Here is a 19,410-nt window from a genome sequence, read left to right as displayed (position 1 = left end):
GGACAAGGCACTAACTATCTTAGGGACAACCCTGGATTGTACTCGTGTTCTTGTAATGAGGAAAAAAAAGTCGACTCCTTTGATGAGTATTTTTCCTTTCTCTTTTAAATTGCAAATTCATTTGGAAAGTCTGAGCAGGCACACAAGACACTAAGGCTTCTTTCCAGTGATTTCTGATGAAGAAAAATGTATCTTCCTTTGTCTCCCTCTGTTTTGAGCCAATTACTAGTATTTCTTGAGTAGAGTAAGAATCTTTCTCAGTCCCCTCCACCCCCCCAACCAACCCCCATCCTGCCTGTCAGACTCAAGGCCATCTCTAACACAGACGGGAATGGGAAAGCTCATGGAAACAGCCCAGAGGAGAAGGCCGGGCCGAGCCCATTCACTTGCACTTGGGAGGACAGTGAAACTTACTTAAAGAATGGAGTGGGCTCTGCTGGGCACAGTGGCCGGAAGGCGTAAAGGCCAGGGTTGCTAGAGGCTGAAATACTCAGAAGAAGGCAGAGGTCATTGAGCAGACAGCCTTACAGGCCCCACTGTGCCCAGGAATGGAGATTCCTAGAGCTGGCCCATAGTCATCGCAGTAAACTGTGATTTTCTGGGCAGTACACTCTGCTTAAGAGGGCAGGGAAGCATGCTAGTTAGTGCTTTAAGGATCAAATTTCATTTTATCTGGAAAGTTCAGTCATGTAGCTCCTCATTGTTAAGTGATCTTGCCTAAGTGACATGTTTCTTCAATTAGAGATTGCTTCCTTCTTTGATCATTAAATGTTTCTTAGTTCAAAGAACTCTTGTCAGAGAAATACATGAATGAATAAAAAGCATTTATTAAGCTCTTACTAGGTGCTGAGCTCTGTGCCGAACACTGGTGATACAAAGTAAAGCCAGATCCTGCTTGCTTTCCAGGAGCTCCCACTTTTTAAGAAGGTTGCGCCCCAAGAGGGTCCAACCGCAGGGCTGATGGAAAGGTTACAGCAGTAAGACGTATGGGAATGCATCTTCTTTAAGGTCATTTTTTGCTGATAAAACCAGATCCATTTCTGATTCTGAGCCTGACATTCAAGGCCATTTATAGCCTGGCTTTCTCCTACCTTTCTGGACCTACTGTATATCACTCTCCTTTAAGCAGGCTGCCCTGCAGACCAACTGAATTCTGTCTCTCCCCAGATCTCTTTCTTTACTCTGTCCTCATCTTTCTAAGTCATCCCCCTTCTCCCTTTTGGCCATGAAGCCTTCTACTCTCCTCCCTCTTCAGGGAAGGCCCTCCTGCTCCTTTGGACTCCACTGGGCATTCGCTGTTCCAGATCTCTCAGGCATCGCAGTCCTCTGCATTTGTGGCTCAGTTTCCTACCAGACAATAATCTTTATAAGGCCAAGGGTCGCCTCTTCCAAAGCTGTTGTATTCTCTCTTTTAGTGCATGGCTTTGGGAAACTGTCCATGGTACACTGACACATGCTGACAGAATGAATGAGTTGCAAGAAGCAGAGAAGCAGCTTCATTTTTTATGAGGAGGCCCCCCCTAAGATCACCCAAGGAAGAGACTGGTGCCAGAGGGAAAAGGCGAGCCAAACGGCTGGGAAGCAAAGGGCCAAGAGACTAGGTGAAGAGAAGCAGAAGCCAACTGAAGTGTGGGAGTGCCAAGGCCGGCGCCTCCCAAGCACGCTGTTCCCTTCTTCATTCCAGGTGTCCAATCACAAAGCCCAGTCATGATCACCTAAAATGTGTGTCATTTCCACTGCTGCTGGGTGACTGTAAGAGCCTTCTAACTAATTAGTCTCTGTGCCTCCTATCTCTTCCTCTTCTGCCCCTTACCAGGCATCATTGCCAAGTTAACCATCCCAATGCACAGGCAGCTGTGGCTAGAGCACTGAGCCTAGAGTCAGGAAGAGCTGAGTTCAAATGTGACCTCAGACATTTTTTTAACTGTGTGACCCTGGGCAAGTCACTTCACCTGTTTGCCACAGTTTCCTCATCTAAAATGGGAATGATAATAATAGCATCTGCGTCTCAGGATTGTTGGAAGATCAAAGGAGAAAATAATTGTAAAACACTTAGCACAATGGCCGGCACACAGTAGGTGCTCTAGAAATGTTAGTTATTATTCTGGCAGTCTCCTGCTGGAACTGCTTCAGTGGCTCTCTGTTGCGACATTCAGCACCCTTCCAGAACAGTCTGCATGCAGAGTTCTCCCTCATTTGTCTTTTATGCTGTAGGCAAACTGAATCATGTAGTGTTATACAAACAGCTCCTGTGTTTTCCCACCTCTGTGCCTTTGTCCATGCTTTCTCTTCTACCTGGAATACCTCTCCCTTTGTAGAAATCCTGTGCATCCTTCAATGCCACTAGCTCAAATTCTTTCCCCCCCCCAACAAAAAACCTCCCTGCGATCTGTGGCATGTCCATGTGCCCTGGGAGCAACTGCCGGTGTTGGAGACAGTGTGAAATGCCAATGAAACTGGCCTCTGGGCAGCAAATGGAAATCTAGTGGCTCTGCTTTGTTCTAACATGGGCTTCTGTAAAATATGGCCTCATCCTGCTGCATTCTAAGACCTGGCATCCCCAGCCATCCACTGCTTGCCAAATACTCAGAAAGAGACACAAAAATGACCCTCAGTATTTGCTTCCTTTGGATCTTGCCCTTAGACGTGCCAGTTTCCCTGAACAGAACAAAGCCATTCTTTGGGTGGACAGTGTAGGTAGAGTGCAGGCTTATGATGGTGAGTTAGCATCTCGTCATGAACATGGTACCCTCTGCTAGACCCTGCCCTCAAGCAAACTGCATTCTTCTGTGGAAAAGCAATGGGGGAGGCAGTTAGTGCTAACAGCTGGAGACTCCTCAGGGAGGAGGGGACACTGCCAGAGGTGAGGCCCAGTTCAAAGACACAAGACCATCTGTACTTGTTGCCTCAGCTTTTCTCACTTCCCCACTTCTTGCATTCTGGCGTCTGAACTTGTAACTCAACAGAAAGTGTTCTCTGCAAAGTCACCAGTGAGCTCCGCATCCCCACATCTGACAGTCTCTTCTCAGTCCTTGGCCCTCCTGACCTCTCTGTGACATGGGCTGCTCCTGATGATCCCCTTCCTCTTCTTCCCTGGGTTTCCCTGACGCTGTTCTTTGCTGAGTGCTGGGGCTCCTCGTATATGTCCAAACATTACTCCTCAAGTGTCCTGGGGCAGCTGCGTCCCCTCTGCACCACGGTTGAAGAAATGCCTGCCATCAGTGAGAGGTTAGCGCAAACAAAACTGTCAGTTCTTTTTCCTCATCCCAGGTCATGGGACCTATAACCTCTGCTTGGAGGGGTTTCTGGACCCCAGGCCTAAATCTGAGCCCCATCTGCCTTGGACAGATTCCATCAGTCAGCAAGTGTCTGAAACGTATTAGAGCAATAAATCAACAGGCATGAACGGAGATATTATTATTGTTGATAACAGTAATTGATACTGGGCTCCTGAATGTTTGTAAAGAGCTTCATTAAGTGTCAACTGCTGTTATGGGGATTGAGGGGCTCCTTTCCTATCTTCCCCTCCCCAACCCAGATTGTCAGCCCTCAATGACTTGGGTGATTTGGCAGTTTCTATGACTGACCAATGTGCTACTCAGTCTCCCCAAACTTAGCCGGCCTGCTTCTTCATCCACAGATGTGCAGCTCCTCCATGTCTGTGGTCAAGGCACAGTTTGGTGCTGAGCTGGCAGAACTCGAGAGAGTCATCACCAGCATGAGGATGACTTTAGTGGATAGGCAGAGAGAGTGAGCTATGATCTGGGCAATAATCAGTGAACATGACACGTGTCCTCTGAAGGGCTGGAGTGCTATGTAAAGCCCCAGGTGGTAAGGAGCTAGCCAGTGGGATCTAGGGAGGCTACATGGTGGCTTAGAGCAGTGAAGGCATGGGGAATTGTGGGACAAAGAGAATTGAGAGACTGAGACAAGGTGACTACTCCAGTTTGCCTGCAATGTCAGATACATGGGGGGGACTAATAAAGATAAGCTTGGGAGACCTTGAGTTCCAGGCAAAAATAACAGCCTAGACCTACTGAACATTGGCGTTTTCCTCCTTGAGAACCACTTAATTTAGTATGTGAACAGATCCCCCACACTCTTAGTACTGCATGGTAATGCTTTATGTTTATTTACATAGTATCCTTTCTACTCAACTGCTGTTCTGTTGAGAAGACCACAGTTGGGCTAAGAAAAAAGATAGTGCCCGGCAGGGAGGAGGCATTCTCTTCACAGTGGACTCTTGTCTTTGAAACTCATTAGAATGACTGTGTGTTAGAAATAAATGTACATGAAAGATCTGGCAGACACACTGCCTGTCACCTTTGAACTTTCTCTTGCTTCAGAGGGTTGCCTGGTGAGCCCCACGTGGGGTGCCAAAGCCTCTGCCAGCCTGGCTATGGTGCCATCAGGCCACTAGAGCCCCCGGAAGCAGCCAGCCAGCGCAGTGGTAATAAAGAAGCTGGCTGCAGTAGCACTTTGGGACAAGCTTATGTATGTATCTGTCTAGGAGTTCCTCTTTGACCTCTCTGCCCCTGAGGACAAATATTGGAGGAAGCCATGGATTTCTCTGATTTCCTCAATGACTCAAAACCATGAACTGAAAGCTGGGGCCCAGTAGTGGCCATCATGATTTTCTCTGAGGTATTATCCGTTGTTGTGAATGAAAGCAGACTTAAAGTTGTGGGTTTTTTCCCCCATTCTTTTAGATCTCTGGTGGAAGAGGAAGATCCTCACATGAAAGTATCTCTTGTTAACAGCGATATGGGCATGTCTGCCCACCTGCAGTCATCCAAGGCAGGAAGTTCACGGTTTTTCACGAGCAATACCCATAGTTCTGTGGTGTTACAGGTAATACAGCTTCTCCTTTTGCCATGTTTCTGTTACTTCTGAAATGCTAAGCTTGAGAAATGTTTGGAATGGGCACACACACACATACGTACATGTGTATATGTATATATATATATATATATATATATATATATATATACACATATATGCACATACATACATGCCTTAGCAATGCCTCCAAATCCAAGTTGGGAAAAGATGCATTACACGGCAGCTTGGGACTGTGGGAACTACTTTGGCCTAGGCCAGGGGTGGGGAACCTGTGGCCTTCAGGCTACATGTAGCACTCTAGGTCCTCAGGTGCAGCCTTTTGACTGAGTCTGCATTTTACAGAGCAAATCTTTTTATGAAGGGGATTTGTTCTGTGAAGTTTGGAATCAGTCAAAGGGTTGCACCCAAGGACCTAGAGGGCCACACGTGGCCTTGAGGTCATAGTTTCCTCACTCCTGGCCTTTGCAGTTACTTAGGAAGTCTGGACCTTAGACATGTGGACCCCAGACCATTTCTTTAGGGCCCAAGCCTGAGAAGTCCATTCTTTGTGGGGTACATGTAGAGGCAGGAAGTACATAATGCATTTTGCAAAGGTTTCCATTGAAATTAGCTGAACAAAATTTTGTCCCTCACAGGTATCTGCCTTCAGTCATCTGAAAAATGATTTCTATATACCACCTGTTTCCTCCAAGTACTCAACCAATGAGCTATTCCTTCTTTATTTGGAATAGCTAATTGAAACTTCCTATACTGTGTTTATGTGAAAATCTATTTTAGCCCATTTTATTTTCCAGTTAAATCAAGTCTTCTGACAGTATGAGAGATCTTACCTTTCCCTTACAATCAAATACTTCTTTGCTCAACTGTAGCAAGTGAGAAGTGGTTGTAGGGAACAAGGAAGCCCCTTCTGTATGCTGGAATCAGGGCAGGAGCAGGGGGGAATAGGCTGTCTACACCCACTATATTTCCCCGGATGGATCTGTTGGGATAACTGGAGCCTTCACCTTATTCTGAGGGGGTATACCATAAGGTCCCCAATCCAGAGGTGTTCAATGAGTGGGCTGGGCTGGGGCCAAGGGCATAGGGCCTGTAGTGGGAACCACGGTTGGATTAAGAAAGAAGAATTGAGAATAAGGTAAGTGTATTTCACTAGTTAATATTTCTTTACATCTTGGTTTAAGTTGTACGTCCTGTTTAAATGTGTTTATAGTAGTACTGGCTAACATTTCGATTTAGCTATTTTAATTGAAATCTACTTTTAAAGACAAGGCATAGTTGAGTGGCACAGCTTGCTGTTTTCACTCTGATGCTATTAGCAAATCCATTTCTTTGGCCCCAAAGCCACCACCAAGGTCAGTTTCTTCACCTGGTGGCGTCAAGGCCTAATTGTTGGTACATGACCTAGGAAGAAATCACTATCATTGCAAACCCTCATTCATGATCCAGTAATTGCAAACATTCCAGTTGAGTTTTAATTTCCCCTTAAATGATGGTAACAGGGTCATTGTCCCCATCTCTTAGTTTGGGCACCTTATTCTCTCCTTATTACTTTGGGGATTAACTCCCTGCTGACCCTTTTTATTCTACCATTTCCAGGGCAAAAAGCATTCCCTTCAGTGAAGGAAAAAGACATTCTCATTCCATCTGCTATAGGCAGTGGTCCTTTCCATTCTGCCATCCTCCTTTTACCTCCAGTAGAGTCCCCTAGCCTTCCAGAGCTGGTTGGCTGTAGTTACCCTCACCAGTCTCTTGCATCCTTGAGACTATGTTACAGGACCATGCTCTGCTCTTCTCACCCTTTTACCTGTCCTTGCTTCCATCTTCTTTTTTTATTATTTTTATTTATTTTTTTTAAAGCAATCGGGGCTAAGCAACTTGCTCAAGGTTACACGGCCAGGTGTTTCTGGGTGGGTGCTAAGTGTCTGAGCCCGGGATTCAATCCCCAGGTCATGCCGACACTGGAGCCGGTGCTCTTACTTGCTGTGCTACCTGGCTGCCCCCTTGTTTCCATCTTCCATACTTAGCTTTGAAGAAATCTGTCAGCTAGTGAGTTCCCTGTGTATTTATCTCCTTCAGTGTTTTCACCCAACTACCATTTTTTTCCTCTTCCCTATAATAGTTTACTTTTGTATCTTGAGAATTTCATTCTTGCGAGTTTACCAGCTCTCCTGGGCTGACTTCCTGAATTTCCTGTTGTCTGACAATGATCAGCCCTTTGCCAGGCTCAGTAAACACTATTTTGATGTGCTAATGGCCCCCAAGAACAGGAGCTATCTGTTAAAGCATTTGGTTGGGAACAGAACAATCAATCAGGCACAGTCTTCTAAATTACTGATCGTTGTTACATGCTGGATGACTGCCAGAGGGCTTTACAAGTCTAGATGACTGTATTTTCAGCTTATGTGGTCTCCCTCAGGATAATGAGTTCCATGTGTTTACTATTTGGTGGGCAAAGAAATACTTTCTATTTATTTGTCCCCAAACTAGGTCCTGAGAGCTTGAAAGCCATTGTTATTGGGTCCACTTTTGATCCACGTCATCAGAGATGTCTATGACAAGAATTGTTAACTGTGTTGAGAAATGTTAATGTGTAAAGTAAAGTACCAAAAACTTTTAAATGGCTGGAAAATTGGCCTAACGAGGAAAGGTTATAGAAATGAAATTAGCTTAAGCTGGAGAAAAGAAGGCTGAGGAGGGGCTTAAATGAATATTGTAGAGGGGGCCTGTGAAAATACCTTCCCGTAGAGTCCTGAACAAGGGGAAATGGGCCTACGTGGCTAGCTCAACGGGGCTTAAGTAGACAGAAGAAGACTTTTTCAATTATTCGGGTGATTTAAATACTAGAACAGGATATAAAGAGAGAGTTTATACTCTTCTCTGTGTGTGGAGATAGGACCTGTAGAGGAAGCAGCAAAGAGGGCATTGGGAGCCCATATAGCCAGAGTTGGTGCAGGACCGCTAGGGTGCTATCACGTGGTTTTACGTCTTACAGAGCTTGGTAGACATGGAAGATTTGGGGGAGAGCCTAACTTGGTAGGGGCAGGGCCCTGGCCAAGGGTCAACTGAGTAGCAGTGATCACCAGAGTTGGGGCAAGTTGGTGAAAGAGGCCCAAGAGAAAGGGAGTGAGTGGGATGTGGTGGCTGCCACTAGGCTTTCAGCTGGATTATTTGGAAATAACAGATCAAAGAATGGTGGAGCCCAAGTAAGGCCAAGGGAGAACTGAAAACCCTTGAATGGAGTCCCATGGAGATGAGCACCTGTCCACAAAGGACGAGGATGCTCTGTGAGAGAAAGTAAAGGGACTCGGATCCCAGGGAGCAAAGAATTCATTTCTACTTCAGGTCCATGACAAAATAGAACTGAATCCCAAAACCAAAGAGAAAGGAAGGCAACGTTGCACTGGACTTGAAAAAGAGTTGTGTAATGGGTCTCTAAGCGGCCCAACACTGATGATCAGTCCACCAGCCAGGAGTTACAGAGAGCCCCTCCTCTGTCTATCGTGGAGCCTAACTAGATAGGGGAGAGGAGACCAGGGAGCAGGCCAGGCCTGAAGCACCTTACAGTCCAATAGCCTTACTCCTCCTTTGAGGAATGGTGGCTTTGGCCATAGGGAATGGTGAAGAAGAGAATGGTGAATATGCCAAATTGGTATGGTGAAGGAACTGGGGATTATATAGGAAGGAAACCAGGCTTCTAGACACTGTTCTGTCAGTATCCAGCTACGTGATCTTGGCAAGTCACTGAACATATCTGGGCCTTGTTCTGCTATAGTTCTGGGCCAAGAGCCTAGACAAATAAAAAAAAAATTTCCCTGACCTCTACTGGTTTGTCCATAGGTCTTGTGAGCAGTGAGTAGCAAGTGAGAAAGAGCCTTGACTTCGGGGTAGATGGTAGAAGGGAGAGACAGAGGAAGAAACAGAAGAGGGGATTAGCATGGGGGCCATCCAGAAAGGCGGGATGAGGTTGCTGCCTTCCAAGCTTTGAACTGGGAGGATAAAACACCCATAAGACAGGAGACATGCCAGCTTCCTGTCTCTGTCTTTTCTCCATCTGTGTAGTTCAGTATTTAACTGCATAGTACCCAGTCTGAGTGCTGGTCGATGGAGGGGCCAGGCAGGGCTGAAGTTGGTAGGGGAGCTGGCCTGAACCATCATGGAGGGAAGGGCACTGTGGGTAGAGAGGGATTGGAGCCAAGGCCTAGAAGAGATGAGCACCATGAGCCTGGTGAGGAGAGCTGCTTTCCTAGAACAGAAAGTCGGTTTGGGGAAGGACACTGGACCCTTAGAACTACTCATTTGGGCACAGTCACTTCCTGTCTCCCGCCTCTGGGCCATTCTTGTCCCAGCTGCTTGCTTATACGCAGAGCTGGTCATGGCCATGGCTCTAGCCTGTCTATAATGTTTCCCCTGGCTTGCCAGTTCACTTTTTCAGAGATAAGCCCTGCTCCTACTCCCTGCCTTGGCCTTGATCTCGTGTGTAGTTGGCAGGTGGTTTAATAGAAAAGAAGAAGAAAAAAACCAAAATAACTCAGGGTTTGCAAAGGAAAATGAGTATCCTTGAAGGAATTCGAATAAACGTTTTTGTTGACTGGTGTTTGAAAAAGAAGCTGACAATTTTTCTGAAATGCCAAATTTATAAAAAAAGATGATAGCGGTGGCTAGGTGGCACAGTGAATAGAGCACTGGCCCTGGAGTCAGGAGGACCTGAGTTCAAATCTGGCATCGGACACTTAACACAAAAACTAGCCGTGTGACTTTGGGCAAGTCACTTAACCCCAATTGCCCTCCAAAAAGCAAATAAAATAAAAAAAGGATGGTGGACAAAGCTGTTTTTCTACCTCTCCCCTCTGTAGACTTTCTCCCTAGTGATGGGCTGCTATGAGCACTTTGATGTGAATGTCAAGGCCATGGTTCTGCCAGGCTGCTCTTTCCCACTTGAGGCTCCCTAAGAGTAACACATCAGTACATCCAGGTCCCTGAATCATTAGGAAAAATGATCTTTGTCATATATGATCTAAACCCAGAAACATTTTACACATTAAAGAAATTAATGCTAAGTGCTGAGGAAAACGCAGAGCCCCTCAAATTGCTAAGTGAATTCTGGCAAAATGATAGCAAACAGACTTTGTGACTTGGGTCACTGCAAAATCTGGGGTAAAGGTGGGTCTGAAGGAAGGAGGTCCTGGTCCGCATCTCCTGACTCCAAAGCCACAGCTGCTGGAGTGGTGAAGGGCTAGGCAGGCAGGGACAGATCCACCCTTGGAGGAAGTCCTGTCCTTCCTTACCTGAACATGCTGAGCATGGACAGAGGGCTTTCTTTGCGTTACATTGCTCAAAAATGAAGGGGAGTACATTTCTCTTGGAGTTGTTTAGAGCAGCTAAAAATTGAACAAGAATGGAAATCAATCAAGACGTGCCCACTTTCTCAGATGGCTTAATTCTCCCCTCCCCTTCAATCCTGCTGTGGGGGGCATGGAGGTGCATGGATTTGGGGTGAGCATCTGTAGCAGCAAGCACCCCAAGGGTCCTCAGGGTTTGCAGCTACCACAGGTTATTGGATCTGCTTTGTTAAAGGAAAGCAACTCAAAATGGGTTAACAAGCTTACTTTAATCAGTCAGACACATATCGTTTACCTTGTTCAGGGGAAAAAGGTCAGCACCCCGAACTTCAAAGCATATAGGCAGAATTATCAAGACAGAAACAGGTCAAGTAGACAGATTTCCAAACTGTCCAACCATTACATCCATACCCAGTCAACATCTGGGTTTCCACATCTGGGTTTTTCAAAGCCGGGGGACTCTCAACAACGGCTTCCCAGAATTCAGATCAAATCACAGAACGCTTCTCAAAGTGAGTCCCAAAACAAAGCTACACATCAGGGCTTATATAGCCTTCTCCTGGCTCAGAGAATGTAACAACCTTATTGACTCACTGGCCAATCAAGAAGTATCTACTGAAAAACAAGCCTCCCTCCCCAGGCTTCAGGTGCACTTTAGCCTAGGGGCAGGGAAGATCTTTAAAATTTACATTCTCTTTACAGCATCTCGGCCCTCTCTTGCCACCCACAGCCCTGGTGAGTTTCATCGATGTTGGAGATCCTTACCTTCATTTCACAGAGACTGACTTAATTAGAGAGCAGCTCCCTTCTGCTTGGGGGTTTGTTAGCATCGATTCCATTTGCCTGTAGGTGCATCTGCAAATCGTGATCTCTTCCTGCCTGAAGAGTTCCCTAGTCGAAGGGTTCTAATTGTAGAGATTGGATTGTCGGCCTACGTGATCTTTGCTTGCTGGGTGAAGTTCACTTGCTTGGATCTCAATGAATCAGGGTTGGACAAAATGATCTTTAAGGTCCTTTCATTCTGTGCTACGACTGTGTTCTGACCTGAGAATTCTGGGAACAATGTTACTTAAAATGGGCTATACCTTCTCTTAGGTCTCTGCTTCCCTTTCCCTGCGATGGGATATATATATAGAGATACTTCAGTATCCTGAAAAAAATCAGTGATTTCACTGACATGGCTATTACTCTGCCCATTGATGAGATTTGTACCCCTTTCAGGGCATCCGAGCATCACAGGTGCAGAGCTAGTCTGAAGGCCAGAGAGGCCAGTGAGTGGCAGAGCCAGGATTCCCACTCCAGGCCCTGGGCCTCCAATCCAGCAGCATGCCATGTTGGAGCAGGCAGCTCTCCATCACCTGATGGGCAACTTTTGGACAAGGAGCCCAGATGGGCAGGCAACCTTTGCCCTTTTCACCTTGGTCCCTCCAGAGAGAGAGAGACAGAAAGAGAGCAAAGGAGCCATTGTAGTACAGTGAAGTGAATAGAGAGCCAGCCTTAGTCACATGTCAGTAATCCCTTAGCTTCTCAGTGCCCCAGGCAGCTCCCTAAGAGGAAGTTTCACTGAGAAGTTGGTCTTTATCAGTGGGAGGAGGTTACATACTAAGAATTCCTCTGATTACTGAAATTATTGGTTACCCCCCCCCAAAGATGTATACACATATACATAAATACACCTCCACATACACAGCAGACTCTCACTGAGTATTAGAACTGGAAGGACCTTTAATCTAAGCCCCTCATTTGATAGAGCACAAAAGAGAAGCTTGACCCGATATTCTTTCCCCCCCAAAACCCAATGTAGTCTAGTTTTCCTACTGTTGATAGGTAGCTTGGGGATCTATTCAGTATCCCTTCATTATTCTGGATTCTGAAATTGCTTTGGTTCTCTGGGTCTTTTCTGTAGTCCCAAATGTACCTTTGCCACATGAAGTAGCCTCTATCTTGGAATTTCAAGAACCTTGTCAGCTGTGAGCCCATGCAGCTGCAAAAAGAACAGGAGGCCGCCAAAGGTCACCCACTCTCCACTTCTTTTTCAAGGAATGAATGGCTGATGGTGTGATGTTGTTGCAGGGCTTTGACCAGCTCCGTGTTGAAGGACTGCTTTGTGATGTGAGCCTCATCCCTGGAGATGGAGACGAAGCCTTTCCTGTTCACAGGGCCATGATGGCATCTGCCAGTGATTACTTCAAGGCTATGTTCACAGGTAGACTGCTTTTTTCATTTTCCACCTTCATTTGAAGTCAGTGTTTTCCGAATATGAAGGATTGTTCTTTAGGACACTGATAGTCTGATTCTTTGGGAAGGCAGTAAAGGTTCTGGCTTCACGTGGCAGCTGGATTTAAGCTGATTTTCTCGTTTATCCCCATATTGCCCTCTGAGCATTTCTTTTTCAGACAAAAGCCCCTTGGGCTAAGTGGGGGAGATCCTTTTGGAGACACTGGCTCTGCCTACCTTTGGTACCTTGGGCATCCTTTGGGTAATTACTAGAAACACTTGTACATCACTGTTTCTATCTGATAAGACTTTTCCTTTGTTTTATTTCATATTATTGGTAGAAATGAGTTCTGCCTTAATTAAAATAACCACTTCCCTTTATCTCAATGTCTTTTTTCTTTAGGTGGCATGAAAGAACAAGATTTAATGTGCATTAAACTCCATGGGGTGAATAAAGTTGGGCTGAAGAAAATCATTGATTTCATTTACACTGCAAAACTCTCTCTCAATATGGACAGCCTTCAAGATACACTGGAAGCTGCAAGCTTCCTCCAGATTCTGCCCATCCTGGACTTCTGCAAGGTGTTTCTGATATCAGGGGTAAGGCCTTTTTGGCTTCTTGTGGCTGCTGTTGTTTTTGTGCTCTCTCTCAGGTCTGGACTATCCCCATTGGGCCCATCATCCCATGGCTTGGATCCTCAGGCTAGCAGATTCTGTAGAGAAACACAGAATGAGAGCAAAGCAGGCCCAGGAAAACTGAGTCATTAACTCAGAAGTTCCATGTTTGAACTCAGAGGTCAGAAGGAGCCTTGGAGAGATGTGCAGGCCTGAATGAAAGAAAGAAAGAAGGAAAGAAAGAAAGAAAAAGAATGAATGAATGAGTGAGTGAACGAATGAATGAACGATTGAAGGAGGCTCTTCTTCCCTGGGCACTGGGCCTTCCCTCTGGGGCTTGCTTAGTGCCTGCACATGTCTGTGCTTTCACAAAAGGCTAACATGAAAATGGAATCCTGGAGAGGAGCCATTGGATCTCTGAGAGCTCCACTTGAAACTATTGTCCTGAAATCTGGGTGGCTTCTCTTCCCGACCCCCAGACGTGGGAGTATCTGCCTCCCTCTTACGTGGTGGCAAGGGGCCACGGCATCCATTCAAGGAGCAGTGCTTAGGCAGATGCTGGGTCAGAGTGGGAGGGAATGTAGGGTGCAGCCTGAGCAGGTTTAGTGACCATCGCTGTTCCCCTGCTGCTGCAACCACTGCTGCCTCCTGGTGCCGTGGCATTCTAGTCTGTTCCCTTCAGTCTTGATTTGGAAAGGTTGAAACATTGGCTTGTACTAAGTTTTCTCCAGAAGGATTTCCAGAACATGTCATTATATGTGAGTCCAGGGAAGATGAGCTGTCTTGTCTCTCTCTCCTGCTTCTAAGTGATCGCGTGGAAGAATGTCTTTTCCTCTGCTAGCCCATTCTTGGGTCTAATCTTGGTGAAAGATGCTTTTCCAGAGATTCCCTTTTATCATGTCAGATCCGGAAATTGCATTCCATTTCAGTCACCTCACAACGATGTGTCCGGAATTATTTTGTCATCATTTTCAGTTCCTCAGATCAACCAAGAGCTAATTTACCTGCAGTTTATTGCAAGCTACATTTTAAAAAATGAAAGACATTACGGTATCTTTTCACATCTCCAAGTATATCTTTACATTTTTTAGATGCTGCAACACAAGGATTTGATTTTTGAGTTTTTGGCTTTGAGTGATTTCCTAAGTGAATGATCTCTCCACTGTGTCATATATTTGGCTCACGTAGAGAAAAAGCTTGGCTTATTCCCACATGACTTTGTGTTGCCCTTAGAGCACTCACTTCTCTATTACTACTTTTTATTTCATTAATTGTGACACGTTATTATCATAATTTAGTTGTGGCTATGAAATGACTATTTTTATTTCTTAAATAATGACATGGAACTGAGCAGACTTTCATGGTTTGCTCCTGGTTTTTGGTTTCTATTATTAAAAGATACCTTGAGTCCCAGGTGAACCAAATCTTGTTGAGTGTGCCATTTTATTTTCTTAAATACACTGATTATCTGAAATGGACCAACACTTAACATTGATTTGACAGGATTCTAGTGGGGTATCATGCTTTGGAGGCAGTATGCAATGTTGAATATATTTCGTTTGCTGTTTGACAATTTATGTCCCTGTTAATTGATTTTCTAAGTTCAGTAGTTAATTTTTTGTAAAACTGCATGAGGGTGAATCGCATGTTGATTGTGCCAAGGCCTTTGTTTCATAAACAAAGGCCAGATTGGAAAAAAAACATGGAATCTCAGAGTTGGAAGATGCCTCAATGGCCATCTAGTCCCACTTGTACCAAGAATCTCCTCTATATCCTCTCCTGAGTATGGTCACCCAGCCTTCCCTTGAAGATCTGCAGGAAGGGGGAGCTCACCACCTCCTGAGAAAGTTGTAGAATGCCCATTTCATCTTCCGCTTTGGGACGGGAAGGTTCTCCTGGCATCCAGAACATATTGACTTCTTTATATCCCCCCACCCCCAGTACTCTGCTCCTGGTCCTTCTGGGATCATCCCTCTTCTGGGAGATTGCCCTGGTGGTAGTACTTAAACAGCCTGCTTTACTCCTTTCCTTTCTCTAGGTTAAATATTTCCAGAATAATTTATTCAAAGCTGGAATTACGACTAGTCATTAAAATGAGATTTTAGCATGTTACCATTTATGCCCCTCCAAATAGAACTCTATTTAAATGAATTCGGTAACTAAATACCCAGTCTTTTTTTTCCCTGTTGATAGATAAAGCACTTTGGTAATGGCTGAAGGGTTTCAATAGACTACTGTGTTGGCATGTAACTTAGCTGAAATGTGAATTAGAACCATATTGTTTCACCTCTTTGAAACTGCCTTTGTCTTCTGAACCATTCACACACTGACTTCAGGGTTAGGCCTCAGCCTAGCCATCAGCCAAAAGCTGGTCTTTGTAACTAGCCTCAAGCTCTCCATTCTTGGGCATCTGTGACACCTTTCAGTGTTATGGAGGGGGTTAGTCTTTCTTTGCTGTTCATCCCCCTCCTTGGGAACACTCTCCTGCTTTTTAGGTTCTAGTTACACATGCACTTTTGCATAAAGACCCTCATGTACTCAGCAAACCTCTGTGGAGAGGGAGTCATAGAATTTAGGCCTAGAAGAGAGCACAGAGGCCATCTTGTCCTGTACCCTCATTGGATGGGGGAGGGCACTCTTCTGCTTCTACAGAAAGCCGACCCCCACGGGCCTCCCTCCAGTGGCAATGGGCATCTTTCCCCTGGAGACCAAAATCACATTTGTGGAGCTATCTCCTTGCCCCAGTCTTTCTCTACTTCCCATCTTTTCCTTTGTCTTTCTTCTTAGCATTTTCTCTCTTCTTTCAAAGGGCAGTCTCAACTTTAAATGTGCTCATTTCTCCTAGTCCTCTCAGCTAACAAATGCATCTTCAAACTGGTCCCTTTGCTTCCTTTCCTTGCTGATAAGAACTCCAGGTTTCACGTTGCTGGTAATACATTTCCAAGGAAGATGAACAATATTGATGATGATGATGATGATGTTTTTTTTCAAATCAAAGATCCAGTAGAAGCTCCAATCTTAAGTCATCACATTTAGGATTAAGGTTCTTTCTTAAGCTATTAATCTCTAGGAACCTGAAAGTGTGAAAGAACCCAATCTTCACTTGAGGCTAAATAATATTTCCCTCGTGTTCCTCTCAAAGATATGTATGTCTTGGCCTGTTGGCATGTGGCTGTGGTGCAAAGCTCTGGGTGGTAGAGCAGCATTCGTTTATTTATAATGAAACATGATATTAAAGTGTAGGGAGATGACAGACCCTGCCCCAGTAGCTGCACGGTGTGTGCCACATAGGGCTCTCCCAGCTGATTCCTGCTGCTCTAAGCTTTCCGAGAGGGACTATAGCAAAGACAGTGTTGAGTATCAGAAAACCCACAAAGCAACGTGCTTTTGGCACGTAGTTAGTACCTAACAAATGTTCTTCTTCATTCTTTCAAAACATTTATATTTGCATTTGGATTATATTTTTATACTTTCGAAGGAATACAGTCTGGTAGCTTACATCATCCCTTCAGACAAAATAATGGAAACAATCCGAAAATCCCCCATTTGGGAAGAACCTAAAAGGTTCTTCAGTCAAACCTGTGTCTGAAACATGAATGTGCTCCCTTATGTCGCCACCCAGTGGTGACCCAGGCTTTGAAGGTCTGCAGTGATAATTTACCCTCTCCCTCCCTAGGGAGCCTCTTCCATTTTCAGATAGCTCCAACTCCTAGGAAGTTTTTCCGTGCCTTAAGCCCAAAGGTGGCCCTGTGGCTGCTGGTGCTCAGTTCTGCCATTTGAGGTTGAGCAGAGTACGTCTAATCCTTTTCTATATGACAGTCCTTTAATTAGAAGTCCCTTGGAGACCAGAAACAGTTTTTCTTTTTATTTCTTTTTGTACCCCCAGCCATAGATAGCACAACGGCCTGCACAGTTTAGGCTCTCAAAGATCTCTGGCATTGAATTGGAATAATTAAAAACTGATCTGCTGTCCTTTTCCTGCCCTGTTCCCCTTCTCTTCTACAGTCGAAATTGCCCCCAGTTCCTTTAACCTATCTTTCCCTGGAATGGTTTCAAGTATCTTTACCAGCCTGGTCACCCTCCTCTGGATATGTTGCAGTTTGGCAATGTCCTTCCTAAAATGGGTTACCCAGAACAGGCCAGGTATTCTAACTGGGGTCCAACCAGGGTTGAAGATAGAAGAACCTCAAGGAAATGGAAATATTCATTGGGGTATTTGGAAATTATCTCATTATTTCTCTTAGACAGTCATTAAGTCCGGTCCTATTTCTTTGCCTCCAATTCCTTGTTTTCCCTCCATTGTCAAATCTCTGTTTTTAAGTTTATCTTGACCAGTGTTGGACCACGGTCTCATGTCTAGAGGGAACTAGTGTTTTCCATCTTTACATTCTTTAAATTTGCCTTTTCCCCTGGGTACATAAAATTTATTTTTTCTTTATTGAGATAATGTTTAATGCTAGCTTCAGTTTTTGCTTCACCTTCATACATGACTTTCATTTAGCAATCTCTCTATTATGATGTTAGAGCCATCCCTTATAATGACAGCAGAAGCAGTCCAGCAAAACTGACCAATACATTGACTGAGTCTACCATATATGCAGTTGAATGTTACTTTTTCTGCCATCTTAATGTTCTACCATGTGGTTCAGTATGTAGAGCAGGTCAGCCACTGCCATGGCTCATTCCCAGCCCCAGCCCCTGTCTCCTCTCCTCTCTACCCCACCCCCCATCCCTGGTCAACCTGCCGCTTTCCTCTTATCTTGGCTTTACTTTAGTCTCTCTGTACCAAGCTGACTCTTGTAGCCGAAACACTCTATATTTAAGAGAACTCGATTTAGGAACTTTCTTTCTATCTCATGTTACCTGGGTGATAGTTCCAAGTGAATAACTACCAATAATTAACTGTTGAATATTAATAATATGGGCCTTTTATTTTTAGTTGTCCCTTATTCACATCTTTGGGTCTCTTTCTTGCTAGAAGTAGCAGGAATGAATGCTCATAGTCCTCCCAAAGCACTCTTGCTGTTGTCTATGAGCTCTCAAAGGACTCAGTCCTTTCCACCATGAAGGGAGCATTCTGGGAGATTGCAAATTACAGCAGCTGTCTTTGTGAACTGGCTGCTTTGTCATGGTCCTTTTCAGGTCCTTGTATTTAGGAACAGGAGAATCCTGACATACAGAAATACTTTTCCAAGCACCTTAAATTATTATGTAGCTTCTTTTATTCTCCTTTATACCTTTTTTTAGTCAAAGGAAGTTGCCAATGGAGGAAAAGAGTTAAGATGCTAGGATCTCATTTTTCGTTCCCATTTCTAAATTATGTAGTGTTGGTCTCAATATTGGATTCGGATTTATTTCCCATCCCAGTGAACCATGTGTATGTATGTATATATGTGCACACGTGAATCTGTTGAGTGGAGATCCTATGCCCTGAGTAGGCAAAATGGAATAGGCTGCTATGCCCCCAGCTCAGGTTCTGCTATTCCTCCCTCTGCTGCCTAACAAGGCTAGTGCATAGCTGTGTTTGGGGTGCTTCCTATAACTAAAATCATAATAGACCAGAAAATAATGAGTCATTAATATAGCCGTTCTCAACACCCATTTTAAAGGTCAGTGTAGCAAACGAATGTGCCATCCAGTGTACTGGGGGGCTAGGTTAGTGCTGAAGGACTGTACCTTGGGAATTCTCTTCTTTTTGGGCATCACCTGGCAGTGGGGCTTGTTCCGTGAACAGCATTGCCAACAAGGAGGGCAGAAGCCTGACTCTTGAGTAAAGGAAAATGCTCAATGAGGTTCTGCCCTGAATTAAACTGTGTTTTTACGTAAGCATTCTTTGCAAATTGTTTATGGTAACTTTCATTTTTTCAGAAATAGTGCTTTTGTGCCCCGTGGAGGGCCTTGGTTGGTACAGTATCCATTGCCATCAGCCTCCTTTTTCCTTTTTAACAAAAGGAACATCCTGACTGTCCACCTGCTAATCTCCTATGATATTTGCATCCAAGATTTGGATGACATTATGAAGACACACAATATCAGAGTAAAGAGGGCCCTGACTCAATTACTCATGGCTTAGTTTTTAATAGGCATATTTGTATGCTGGCCTTGTTCTCTGAGTTTATCCCCAGCATGACATTTGCTGATGCATTTCATTTCTTGAAGTAGAGATTTAGTATGCAAATGACTAGAAAAGAGGAGGAGGAGGAGAGCAAGAAATGAGGGACTAGTGAGGCAGGGCTGCTCACAGAAACTTAGACTTGAAAGATCAATTCCCGAGGGCAGTGAGAAAGAGGCCCATTTTGTTGGCAGACTCAAAGTATCTACAAAGCTCCTATTTTTTCTGTCACCAGCTATAGGGAACTCTCTCTCTCTCTCTCTCTCTCTCTCTCTCTCTCTCTCT

At 44.8% G+C, this 19,410-nt stretch overlaps 1 protein-coding gene across 8 annotated transcripts in view; it reads left to right on the top strand.

Moving 5' to 3' along the window:
- The window catches only part of KLHL13 (kelch like family member 13), a 159,019-nt gene that overhangs the window by 121,060 nt on the left and 18,549 nt on the right, over positions 1-19,410 (top strand). For all 8 annotated transcript variants that reach the window (XM_069065221.1, XM_069065222.1, XM_069065219.1 and 5 more), the window contains 3 exons: positions 4,710-4,851; positions 12,255-12,387; positions 12,802-12,998. In XM_069065221.1, the coding sequence (XP_068921322.1) occupies positions 4,710-4,851; positions 12,255-12,387; positions 12,802-12,998 (472 nt within the window). The remainder of the gene's footprint in view (positions 1-4,709; positions 4,852-12,254; positions 12,388-12,801; positions 12,999-19,410) is intronic.

This window comes from Petaurus breviceps, unplaced genomic scaffold (genome assembly GCF_028583685.1).
Source record: "Petaurus breviceps papuanus isolate PSGF00001 unplaced genomic scaffold, PetGlider_PUasm1.0 90681, whole genome shotgun sequence".
Lineage (NCBI taxonomy): Eukaryota > Metazoa > Chordata > Mammalia > Diprotodontia > Petauridae > Petaurus > Petaurus breviceps.
Note: the sequence above shows the minus strand (reverse complement) of the source record. Positions and strands in the feature narration are given on the sequence as shown.